This window comes from Python bivittatus, unplaced genomic scaffold (genome assembly GCF_059951505.1).
Source record: "Python bivittatus isolate LINGU-HERP-01145 unplaced genomic scaffold, Pbiv_v1 ctg000390_np1212, whole genome shotgun sequence".
NCBI classification, from domain to species: domain Eukaryota; kingdom Metazoa; phylum Chordata; class Lepidosauria; order Squamata; family Pythonidae; genus Python; species Python bivittatus.
The window spans coordinates 433,228-445,058 of NW_028277070.1; the positions used below are offsets into that span (position 1 = coordinate 433,228).

General features: G+C 50.6%; 1 protein-coding gene across 1 annotated transcript in view; it reads left to right on the forward strand.

Annotated features, from left to right (window-relative positions):
• The window catches only part of CABIN1 (calcineurin binding protein 1), an 86,154-nt gene extending 74,603 nt beyond the window's left edge, over positions 1-11,551 (forward strand). Inside the window, exons 29-36 of the mRNA XM_088143715.1 lie at positions 423-586; positions 1,764-1,860; positions 1,997-2,638; positions 3,147-3,221; positions 4,362-4,638; positions 9,636-9,788; positions 10,048-10,274; positions 10,605-11,551. Coding sequence (XP_087999841.1) covers positions 423-586; positions 1,764-1,860; positions 1,997-2,638; positions 3,147-3,221; positions 4,362-4,638; positions 9,636-9,788; positions 10,048-10,274; positions 10,605-10,811 — 1,842 coding nt within the window. The 3' untranslated portion in view covers positions 10,812-11,551. The remainder of the gene's footprint in view (positions 1-422; positions 587-1,763; positions 1,861-1,996; positions 2,639-3,146; positions 3,222-4,361; positions 4,639-9,635; positions 9,789-10,047; positions 10,275-10,604) is intronic.
• Positions 11,552-11,831: the final 280 nt, after the last annotated feature.

Here is an 11,831-nt window from a genome sequence, read left to right on the forward strand (position 1 = left end):
TCCTTATCCAGCCCGTGCCTGCCTCCAAGTGCAGATAGAAACTTCTACTTCCCCTGAATTAGGTAAAAAAAAGAAAAATGGTGCTGGTCTTACCCAAGTACTGGCAGCATCCTGAAGTACGTCTCCAGGTGCCCTCTCATACCGGTTTCTTCCACAACTGACTGGAATCTCCCCCCCCCCCCCCCCCCGGCATAGAAATTATCTCCAGTGGCGTTCCCAACGGGTGGCCCCAACCCAGGCTTGAGACTAGATTGGGGAGTCAAAGGAGCACCCGGGTCGAAGGAGGTGGGACCAGAGGCAGGGCCCCCTGGCTGCCAGGAGCCAACTCAGGTTTACGTTTGCTGTATTTTGTAAGTGTAACCCAGGGAGAGAGAAGAGCTTGTCAGGTTCATGATGATTTCCTCCTCTTGCTTTATGGGCAGGGAATTTGGCGCATCCCCGTGGATGAAATCGACCGTCCTGGTAGCTTCGCCTCTCATATGAACCGCTCCATCGTCCTCCTGCTGAACGTGCTGTCCCAGCTCAAAGATTACCCCACCTTGCTGAAAATCTCCTCTATGCTGCAGAGGACCCCTGACCAGGGAAAGTGAGAGACAAAGATTTTCACTTCCGTGTGCAAAGGGCAAGGATCTCAGGGTGTCCCGGGAGGGAAGGGTGAAAGCCGGAACCCCATAGGCTTTTAAGAGTGAAGCTTGCTCGCGGAGAAGAAGCCTGGGGCAAGGGCTGGAGGCTACGTCCCCAGTTCCAGCTCCCCGCCCCAGGTAAGAAGAGGAGAGATGCCCCAGTGCAGATAGCCCCAAATGCCCCTCTGGTCCCATAGCCCCATTCCCAGGGAGGCCCTGCTCTGCAGCGCTCACACAAGCAAAATACTGCTTTTCCTTGAGCTGATAGGGAGGGCCCCTGGGAACCCCGCAGAGGCAAAAGCTGGGGGTCCAGGGCACAGCACACCAAGAGGCTTTGCACTTCGTTCTGTTAACCCAGGGGCTGGTTGCTCATTTATGTGGCTGGCACTTTCTCCGAAGTTTAGATAAACGACAGCGGTTGGACTGAAGGTTTCTTTGGATGAAAAAATGGGGCGATCGGTTCAAGCAAAGGAAAACGTTTGTTGGTGGCCTTTCCAGACTGTGGCCTTTACCAACTGCCAGAACAAAAACATACACCACTTTTTATTTTGGTCAAAATGGTGCTGTGATGTCCTGTAGTGAGGGCAAAGTTTCATCATAAAATTCTGATAGGCAAAGTTGGTTGAGGATACACTTTCCTCCCAGAAAGATTAGCATGAGCAATCATTAGTTGCTGCAAGGAGCAAAGTAAATATCCTCCTGCTCTTGGGAGGAAAAGATGCAGTTAGAAATCCTTCCTTGAAGCCTTTTACAGGTTCTGTTTCCATTCAGGGTCGTGTGGTTTTAATTTCAGTTAAGCAACTCTGTAAGTGGCTCTGTGGTTCAGGATAGAAAGGTCCCACTGGATATAAAATTCATGGAATCTTTTACTACACCCGTGACTGAATTTGAGTAGCCCCTGGCCTGTCGGGCGGGGCCTGGGAGAATATTACTGGTGCAGCAGGGGTGGTGGATGGCTTTTCAGTCATGCACATCTTTCAGAATGGGATGGCTATAAAGACAGTTGCTGGGACAACTGGAAGCTTATGGGGAAAAAAATCAAGCCAGAACTGAACCATTTGTGAATGCTGTCTTTGGTCCCCTTCAAACAATGGATGGTTTCTGCATAACATGTTTGGTGCCTCCTTTCCCGGGCTACAGGAAATACTTGCGGGATGCGGATCGCCAGGTTCTTGCCCAGCGTGCCTTTGTTCTCACCGTGATGGTGCTAGAGGACATGTTGCATGAGCTCACAGAGGTATTTTTATTTACTTATTTATTTATTATTAAATTTATACACCGCCCATCTCCCCCAGAGGTACGTCTCTCCACGCAGCCCATGACGCAGAGCTCTTGCCTTCATTCAACCAGCTAACTTTCAGTTTGCCTTGAAGGTCTCTGAAGATCAAACCAGCCAGTGCTGTGGCGTTTTGGAGACCAGAATGACTACCGATGTCTTTAACAAGGCTGGTACGGACGAAGGACAGGAAACCCTGCCCCCAAGGCCAGCTTTGTCTGAAGGGGAGGTAGCATCTCACGGCGGTGGCAGCACTGAGAATGTGGCCAGAGAAGAGACCCCCCCGGAGCAACCTCTCACCGCGATGGAGCAAGCGGAGGGGAAGCCGGAGAGAGAATCGAAAGAAGCGCCTCAGCCGAGCCCTGCCGAGCCCATGGAGTGTGAAGACTTTTCTGCTGAGCCTGAAAAAATGGACACTTCCTCTCTTTACTCTGAGCCGGCCCGAGCACCCTCTGCTAAGGTCTGCAAGGACCAGGCCCCCGAGAGCCGGACGGCGGAGCTGTCTCTGGAGGACCTGAGCATCAGCTCCAAGCACCAGCAGCTCCGGGCTCAGGCCTGCCCCACGGAGGAGATGAGCCAGAAGCCCAGCCGGAAGAGGAAGCTGGCCGGCGACGCTGAGTCAGGGAAGACGCTCCTCCTGGATGCCTACCGCGTGTGGCAGCAAGGTCAGAAGGTCATGACCTACGACCTAGGCAAGATTGAGAAGATCATGTCGGAGACGTACATGCTCATTAAGCAGGTGAGTAAAGGGGTCACGATGGCAGGTGCACCTCGACGCGGTTCTTTGGGTTCCCTCTTTTGCATCCCGGGAATGGGTGAGGAAAGGGGGCCTTTTGGCCCCCTGCCTGTTGGCCGAAAGAGACAGCAGGCACTGAGGCATGGCCGACCCTGCAGTTTCTTGCTAAATTCCCCTCAGAGCGCTTCATAATTTTAAAAAATAAATGACCAAAATCAGCCTTAAACAAGCGAGCGCTCTCCTGACTGAAACGTTGCAAAAGAGAAAAGAAAAGCAAGGTAGCAAGCAGTGTGAAAGGCAGCCTCAGCCAACAAGCCCTTTTTCGGCAAAGAGACTTCCAGGGTGACCAGCTGAGCCCCTCTTGGGGGAGACCCTCTTCCTGGCCAGGCTGCCTGGTGGGATCTCGAGTGGGGCCTTCCCAGGAGAGCTCGTGCCTAGACGGGGTTGGGGACAACCTCTTTTAGGAAGCATCTTCTGGCTGCTTTAGCTCCCACATAATTTCTTTCTGCAGGTTGACGAAGCGGCAGCTCTGGAGCAGGCCGTCAAATTTTGTCAAGTGCATATTGGTGCTTCTGCCCAAAAACAAGTAAGTCCCAAGCTGGTCTTTCAGCAATCAAACACGAGAGAGCTGTTGCTGCTGCTGCTGCTGCTGCAGAGAACAAAGTGAGAGAGGCAGAGCGGTGACTGCTCCTTCAGCGTTTGAAGTGGTGCAGCTTGACTTTTATGTGGCAGTTCAGAGTCTGCCTGTCCCTTTCCTGTGTTCTGCTCAAGCTTTCCTACCCAGAACGTTCTAGTTCTGTTCTGCTGTAATGCTGCGGCAGACGACGCATATTCCTCTTCCCTCTCAAGTGAAATCAGGAACGATCTGAGGGTATCTAGTTGAGATGTGCAAAGTGTTCCATGTACAAATAGCTCCATGCACTGAACAGCTGTTTTTGCATGGTCTGTGACTAAATTGTCCATGGTTGGGATGTTTTGCATCCCACGGTGCATGTGGAGAACAAAATGTGGTCTGTTCTGTGGAAGCATGAAGCTGAACTTTTGGATTGGCTCCGTGCGCCCACTTTGGTCTGGTACCGAAGTGGTGCTGGGTTTCAGAGATGCTGGTTGGCTCCCATCCTTAGGTTCAGCTTAAGGCCATGTTAGATTTCTATCTGATGCATTTCCCCATCATTTTTAGCAGCTGGTTCCAGCTCTCAGATCCCTTTCCTCCCCATTCCCCCAAGGCTTTTCTGATGAGAGTCGTGGAAGATTTTCATTTGCATCCTGAAAGCGCCAGATGAAGCAGGAAGTTTGCATCAGGCGAGCATCTCTGAATGCCAGCGGGAAGTAACCCTGGTCCTGGTCCTGCTCCCGTGGAAGCTCCCATGGCCCTTGAGACTGATTTCAAAGCTGCGCTCTTCTCTCTTGGCTCATCATGGCACGGTCCAAGAGAAAGTCCTGTTTTCTCTTTGGTTGTTGTATTTCTTTCAGGAGGAACATGTGTTCGTATCCACGTCTTCCAAAATACGTTGTTTAGGAAAACACAAGCCCGGCTTCTGGAAGCTTTTTCAGCATGACCGATAGAGACGTTTAGGGACGGGGGTGCAGCAAAGGGAGAGGTTTAAAAAATGTACTCAGTAGAATCTGCAGATGGGATGGAGATGCCGGCCCTGCGTGCAAGGACACTAAACACCCCTTGACCCATCACCCTCTTTGACGGCCTTTCCTTTTTTTCCCTTCCTAGTCGGCCGGAGATGCTCCCACCACACCAAAGCACCCCAGAGACAGCAGGGATCACTTCTTTGCCACTGCTCCCAAATCTCTGACACCCCCCGCGGGGACTGCTGCAGACACCTCGGTTGCAGAAGCCCTCCCAAGACTGACGGATCAGCAGACCAAGCCCAAGGCGGCCTCGCCCTCCTCCTCCTCCTCCTCCACCAGCGGTCTCCTCCTGCCACCGCAGGAGCAAGCAGGGGTGGAGAACATCAAAGAGATGCCCCCTACATCCGGTCTCAGGCCTGGTAAGCCTTCCCTTGTAAAGAAGCGCTGGAATGCTTGGAGTACTGAAAATGCTTTATGTCTGCCTTGGAGAGTCTCTTCTTGCTGTTGGTGGCAGTTGCCTTAGGTAGACATGGGACTTTCTTTTTAAGATTTGCTGGTTTGAAGTAGTTGAAGCATCCCTTTGCAGCGGGTACTAAAACCTGCATCACTGTCAGCTAAAAGTCCAAACACAGCAATAAATGTGTTCAGGAGGAAGGCTTGAGAGCACAAATTGCTGTCCAGGGCTTTCTTAAAAGCTGGCTGTGATGGGGCTGATGGACCCCAGAGGTAGCCTGCTCCAGAGGTGGAGAGGCTGTCTCCCTGCCAAGGGGGAGGGCCTTCCTTTCAGAACTTACAGCGCTCCAAGACTGCAATGGTGAAGGCAGCCTTTAGGCAATTTGGTCTCAAACCAGCTAAGGCTTTCAAGATAAGAACCAGAACTCAGAACTGGGATCAGAAATGCACTGGTAGCTGGTAGAGAATACACCACTTGTATGTGTGCTACGGGAGGGGGTGTTAATTCTGCACCAGCTGCAGTTTCCAGGCTATCTTCAAAGGCAACCCGACAAAGTCCAGCCTGAAGGCAGTTGTGGATGCATACAAGAAGGTCCATCCTCTCCAGAGAGGGTGGCAGGTGGATTAGCAGCCTAAGCTGGTCAAAAGCAGTCCTGGCCACTCTGGCCACCTAACCTTCTCCTAGACCATAGACTCAGTCTTTCCAAGTGACAACCTCACCAAATGCCAGTTCCCTACCCTCTTAATACCTTCATCTTGTCCTGGACATCATCGCCAATTATCACAAATAGTCACAGAGTCCATTGGAGTTGGGCAGTGTATATATATCAATCAATCAATCAATCAATCAATCACCTTCCTGGTGCCACTTGTGCTCCAACCTTTGGGTGACTTCCTCCAGTGGCATCTCATAGTTGTTGAAATGTACAGGAAAGGGGATGGAACCACATGACTATGGGTGGCTGTGACCCACACGAAATGTTTGTATGTGTGGGTGTGTTAAAGAAATCTTAGGATTAACAGAGAGTGGTTTAGGAGCTGCACAAAGGGGATTCAGAGGTTGCATGTGAGCAAAAACCCTTTTTTGAGATTGTCCAGGAAGGAACAGAAGCACCATAAAATAATGTCTTCTCAGCTCACAAAAGCAGGCCAGAAAAATACCACTGTTGATATCACTGAAAACTGCTTAAGAAATCCAGAAAAACTGATGGAAGCGCTGTCTGAATCATCACCCAGCATCCATTCATGGACTGTTTCCTTACCGTAACCAGGTCTGAAGCCTAATTGAAACGGAACTATATAATTAGAATCATCCAACACAGTGTGAAATCGAGAAGTTACCAGCATCTTGCACCAGAACGGTAGATTTGACATTGAGGAATAAGTTACATGAAGTCATGGAATCTAAACATGGTTTCTTCAGCAGATGCCTCACCGTTGTTTTCCAATTTGGACTGTCCAAGTGACATTTCTATACTGCTCAGAGTCTTGAGAGCTGAGTGATACAGAAATATGCATAAGAAGTGAGTAAGAGTGGCTTCTGGGGGCCCCAAGCCCTAAATTATGAAAGAAGGATTCAGCCTCACAGGTGATCCAGGAAGGAAGGCGAAAGGGAGGCGGGCCTCACCCACATCCTCTACTTTTGCACTATCCCAGACACACCAACCTGTTCTCATTCCTCTTTCACTTTCATGCTCCATTTTGAAAGTCATGCCTCTGTCTTTGGTCTTCTCCCTTCCTTTTCCCTCCGTGTTGGCCACCTACCAGAGAAAAGTCCCACCTCCCTTGAAGGAGTGCTACTTCAAAAAAGCTGATCCTTCAGGCCTGCTGTTTTCTGCTGCATCTGTGGGCTGTCTCCTGCAGCACAGATGGCGGCCTGGGAAGGCCTCCACTCATTCTGAGCACTGGTCTTCCTTGCAACGTCTGAATGCCTCACACTGGATGCTCATTGAAGTCTTTTTTCTCTTGGAGTCAGACAGACAAAACAGCTCTTCTTCATCCAGATCACAACACAAAGAGAGCACGGAAAGGAGAGAGGATTCTGTGAAAAACTTGGTTCCTGGTCTACTTAAATAAAATATACGTGGAATTTGTCCAGTGTCCGCCCGCCCACCCTAACTGTCCACAGCTGGGCACAGGGATTTCTTTGGGAGTCATCCATCATGATGTCCAGTGCCAAGATCAAAGATTAATCCAGGATCGACTCACCATTCTTCCATCTAGGGATTGTATCATCCTGTCCCCAGATTCATCTTCCCGAGCCACCTATTGCAACTAAACAGGGCCATGAACCTCAGTTTTACATCCCCTGAAGTGCTGAGTGTCTTTGGTTTAACAGCTTTGGAGAAGGAGTGCATCAGCCACTGTACCTGATCATTTGGAGACTAGGGTATGTTGGACATTTGAGGCAATTTAGCATGGTGAAGACATTCCTGGCATCTAGAGGTTGATCCACCAGGCTACAGAAACACCTGGACCACACAACCTACTGGAGAAACACCATGAAGAGCTGCTATGCAATGAGTAACATGGGTGTCCTGGATTTCTGTCCTTTGGCCTTTCCTCCAGCTCTAAGCACAGTGAGCCTGACCTGACTAGATTCAGTCCCAGCATCCCATGTGTGTGGATGTGTCCACTTGGGGTCCTGTTCAGAGCTTCCTGGAAGTGCTTTGATAGCCCACCAAAATTAAGGCGATTCCTTAACAGCAGTCTCTGGAAATCACACTTAAAGGCAGCATTTCAAAACATTTCAGCATGAGAACTGAGCCCAAGTTTCACTCAGAGATCAACACGTGCACTTTCGTGCCTAATTTTAGCTTTATTTGATGTAGTCAAGTTAACTCCCATTTCTCCATGCCTTGCTGTGCTGGATCCTGAAGAGAGGGACCATTGATGGTACCCATTGCCCAGCAGGCAGCTGGCAGAGCCACAGGGTTCTCAGGACAGCCCCAGGGGCAAAAAGTCTCCCTCAGGGTCCCACACTGGATTTCTCTGCTGACATTGGAGCCAAGTGGGGATCCCCCCTCCCGTTGCTTGGGTGGTCAGTGTGCCTCCTTTGTGCAGAAGAATCTGTTCCCACTGGGGCTCCTAAGTTTGGATACTGGGCTGTTCCTGTGGCTGGCATTGTTTATTTAGAAGCAGAACTGGAGGGGACATTGCTCACTGTAAGAAGACTCAACCAGTATGTTCTCTCCATAGCCATGACTGCTCCATTCACCTCTTCTGCTGGGCAGCCCCTGATGGAAAACATGCATGCTGTTGAGCTTTGCACTTTCTAGTACTTGTGCATGGGGTGAATCTTTTTATTGGTACTTTCCAAAGATGCAAGACACTGGTTTGGAGGGGCGTCTCTTTTCTCTTAGCATTCATTCATAGGTTGGAATCAGCCTTTAGTCCAGTAACAGGAAGCCTCTCCCAAGATGCTCCATTTGACAAAAGGAAGGAGAATGTGAGTCCTGGAGTTGCAGGAAGCGGCCTTTAAAAGCAGTGGTGGTATCTGAACAGGGAGCATGAGAAATGAGACGGCCAAGAGATTACAACGTATTAAAAAATCAGGTGATTTCAGAGTGGTCTTCATTTGATCTGAAAGACACAGAAAGAAGTGCATCTGTGGGAACTGACATGACCTCCCTTGGTTGCCAGGGCTTGGTGGCTGCAGAAGAACTTGCTGCTGAAGCAGGACCCAAGACCTCTGAAACACGAGCCGTTGACCTCTCGCCTCTTTAAGCACTGGTAGTCAAGCATAAAAAAATGGATTGTGTGACCTGGTTGTTGGGCTAAAGAATGAAAAGGTCTTGAACCTGAAGCCGTGGGCAGACAGACCAGGAGAGTATGAATCTGAGAGGCTTTGGTGAACCTCTTGGAGAAGTGGCCATCTGCCTCTCTAGATTTCTTTTTGGGAATGCGTGTGTGAGGAGTTGGAGGGAGTAGGCAAATGTGAATTGCCAGCAGATGAACCCCACCGCCTGCTGTCAGCATCTGCAAACATGGGTTGTCCTGGCAACAAGGGAAAAGAGGCTGGCAGTGGGATTGGAGTGGGCTGCTGGGGCTGAGTTTTGTTGCCAGCCTGATTTTTCCCCAGTAAAGCAGGAAAGTGTTGGAAGGTATGATGTATCTTTTCTATTGTGCATCTGTTATTCTGTCTCAGAGGGCTTTGGGGTTGATGGGCACGTGGGTAGCTGATTTCTGGAGTTCTTGTGAAGGGAATTGTTAAGAACAGGACATCTGGTTCCACCACTTGTAGGGAAAATGCGGGTTTACTTGCTAGCAGACAGTCTCAAGGGCCAGTGCTCTATCCTCCATAGACAACAGCAAACAGGGTTGCAGCACAGCTCCCCAGAATGGCAGTGGGATTTCCCTCCCCGCCCCTGGGCTCCTCGTGCTGGTTTACAACTTTTGCTTAATTCACATCCTTAATACTGCCACGTATCTGACCTTTGGAGCAGCCCCTTTTGTGTCCAGGTTTCAAGAGTCCTCTTACATCTCTGCTGTGGGATGCTTACCATAGGACATTTGAATGCACGCAAATAGCATCTTCTCATCTTCCAGTGTAGAGAAGGAGTTAAAACATTGGAATGTAAATTGCTTAAGGCAGCGGACCCAATCCATGCACATATGGTGGTGATGATATCCTGACTACTGCTCCACCACTGCCCCTCCTCTCGGTGGCCTGAATACAGCCCCCCTTTCCTTGGCTTCTCTCTGGCTTGTATTTTGGGGGCTCCCTTGCTTGGCCAGAGAAACCAATTCCCTCCAGTAAAACCCAGTACTCTTGACCTAAACAAATGTCAGCGTTTGGAATGTTCCCCAAGAACTTCAGATGAGCCTGAAGCTCTTCTGTATGTGAACATGGAGAGGGCTGCCAGGGCTGCAATTGGCATCTCCTGTGACTGGTAGGGTGGGAGAGGTAGTTTACATCTTCTAAGACTAAACCAAGTCCTGCTGGGTCTTTCTGTTCGCGCAGAAGAAGAAGAGAGCAGATTGGAGCAGCGTCTGGGCGGACCGCAGCAAGAATTGCACCTCTGCCAGCAGGGGAAGATGGCGGCTGTCATCCCCTCTTCCAGTCTGCCACACTGGCAAGTGGAGCTGGAGTCAGCAGGACAGACTGGTGGCCAAGGTGAGGAAAGCCCTCAGCCCCTGCTTCCACTTGAGGGTGAGAAGGATCTGCTTGGCACCCCATTTTCGCACTCTGCCCTCCAGGCCCCAAAAGAGGCTGAAAGAGCCTTTCAAAATAGTTCATAGAAACAGAATAAAATTTCTTGGGGGCAAAGACGGGCCCAGGTCTGTTGAGCAGTGCAGTCACACAGAGGTGCCCTATCTGGGCATTCAAAGAACCCCAATGCTTACTTATTTTTCTGATGGGGGGATTGTCTTAGCATCTAGCTCCAAGACAGAACTTGGCGCAGATTCGCATCCTTTGGGAAGGCAAACAAGCAAAGCCAACAGTAGCCGAGTGAAATCCCGCACGTTGCCCAACATGCCGAAGCTTTTCATCCCTTCGTCTGTCTCCAAATTCCCCCCCGAGATTACCGTAACTCCGCCAACACCCACCCTTCTGTCCCCGAAGGGCAGCATCTCAGAAGAGACCAAGCAGAAGCTGAAGGTGTGTGACTTGGGGGTGGGGGGCAAACAGTGGGGTGTCTGTGAAGGCCCAGAAAGCCAGAAGGGTTGGGGGAGGGGGAAGGGCAGAGAGCCAGCCCCCGCCCTCGGCCATCTCATCCCTCCAAGCCTTGTGAGTAACAGCTGGTCCCCCCCCCACCTTGATCCGGAACAGCCACTGCCCCTGTTCTGTGCTGGAAACCAACTCTGTGCTTGGAGGTTAATCCCACCATTAAGGCTGCAGTTTGAAGAGGCAGAGTGTGTGATCTGTATGCCTGACGGGGAGGCGTTTGGAAGAGTAACTGATTTTCAGTCATCCTTCTTTCCGGAACAGTCTGCCATTCTTTCGGCACAGTCTGCGGCCAATGTGAAGAAAGAGAGCCTCTGCCAGCCTGCCCTGGAGATTGTGGAAACCTCGAGCCAAGAGTCTTCTCTGGAGAGTGACTCTGAGGAGGAGGAAGAGGAGGAGGAGGAAGAGGAGGAGGAGGAGGAGGAGGAGGAAGAGGAGGAAGAGGAGGACAATGACTGCATGGACATCTGAAGCTGGCCAGGGCTACTCCCAGGGCCTCGTGGGAATGTGATGGGCAAAGAGAGCCCTGCCCACCTGCCCTGGGAGCCCAGTGCCACCTCCTGCTTGCCTCTGCCTCTTCCTTTGCAACTGCTGCCCCCCGTCCCCCGGCCAGGCTCTCTCTGCACGCTTGCAGCCCTTGGCATGCTCCTCACACCCGCTGGCCCGGTTCTCATTTGGGGGAAGACAGCTTCAGCCAGCTGGCTGAGTAGGGCCAAGACGCTGCCTCTGCACTTCAGCCCGGTGCCGCCTGGTTCTTACTTCTCTCGGTGTTGTCTGAAAGAATCCGATGTCGGAGGCTCTGCCTTTGGCCCCACTTGCATGAAGATGCATCAAGTGGAAGTTGGAGCATAACCTACTGAGAAAAGTAATGGTTTTCAGTAGCATTTTGATAATGTCTGTTTTTTTACAGAATGACACAAAAAGTGTATGCTTTGTTTTTTAAGTAGCTGTGGGCAGACTGGTCACATTTATATGGGAGATAATAAAGGAGACCAAGCATTTTTCTACTGAATGTTAAAACTGTGGCATAATTAATGCAAATCCTGCACAGAAACCAGGGTGTGTATCACTTAAGCCTACATGGAGTTTATCAGGCTGGGTTCCAGTCTGTTGGGGGAGCGGTTATATAAAGGGTGTAATACAGAGCTTTGTATAAATACACATTTTTCTAATAAAGTCAAAGCATGTCTCCCCTGAGCCTCTAAATTTTTCCCTTCCTCTGCCTCTTCCCTTTCTCAAATTTAGGTCTCCTGATCTCAGCATCACCACCACCCTCAACTTGTTGCTGTGGGTCACCTCTACCCTCCTATACATTTGAGCCCCCAAGGATGTGGTCTCACTTTCATGGATGCCAGAGGCTCAGCTGGTTGTCGGGGGGTCAGATGCTCCATGAGGCCAGTTGGCTGCAATACCTGAAAAGGGGTGGGGGGCAACTCAGTGGCATTCCTGTGAAGAGAAACGCCATTGAATTGGTCAAATATCTGGCCCTCC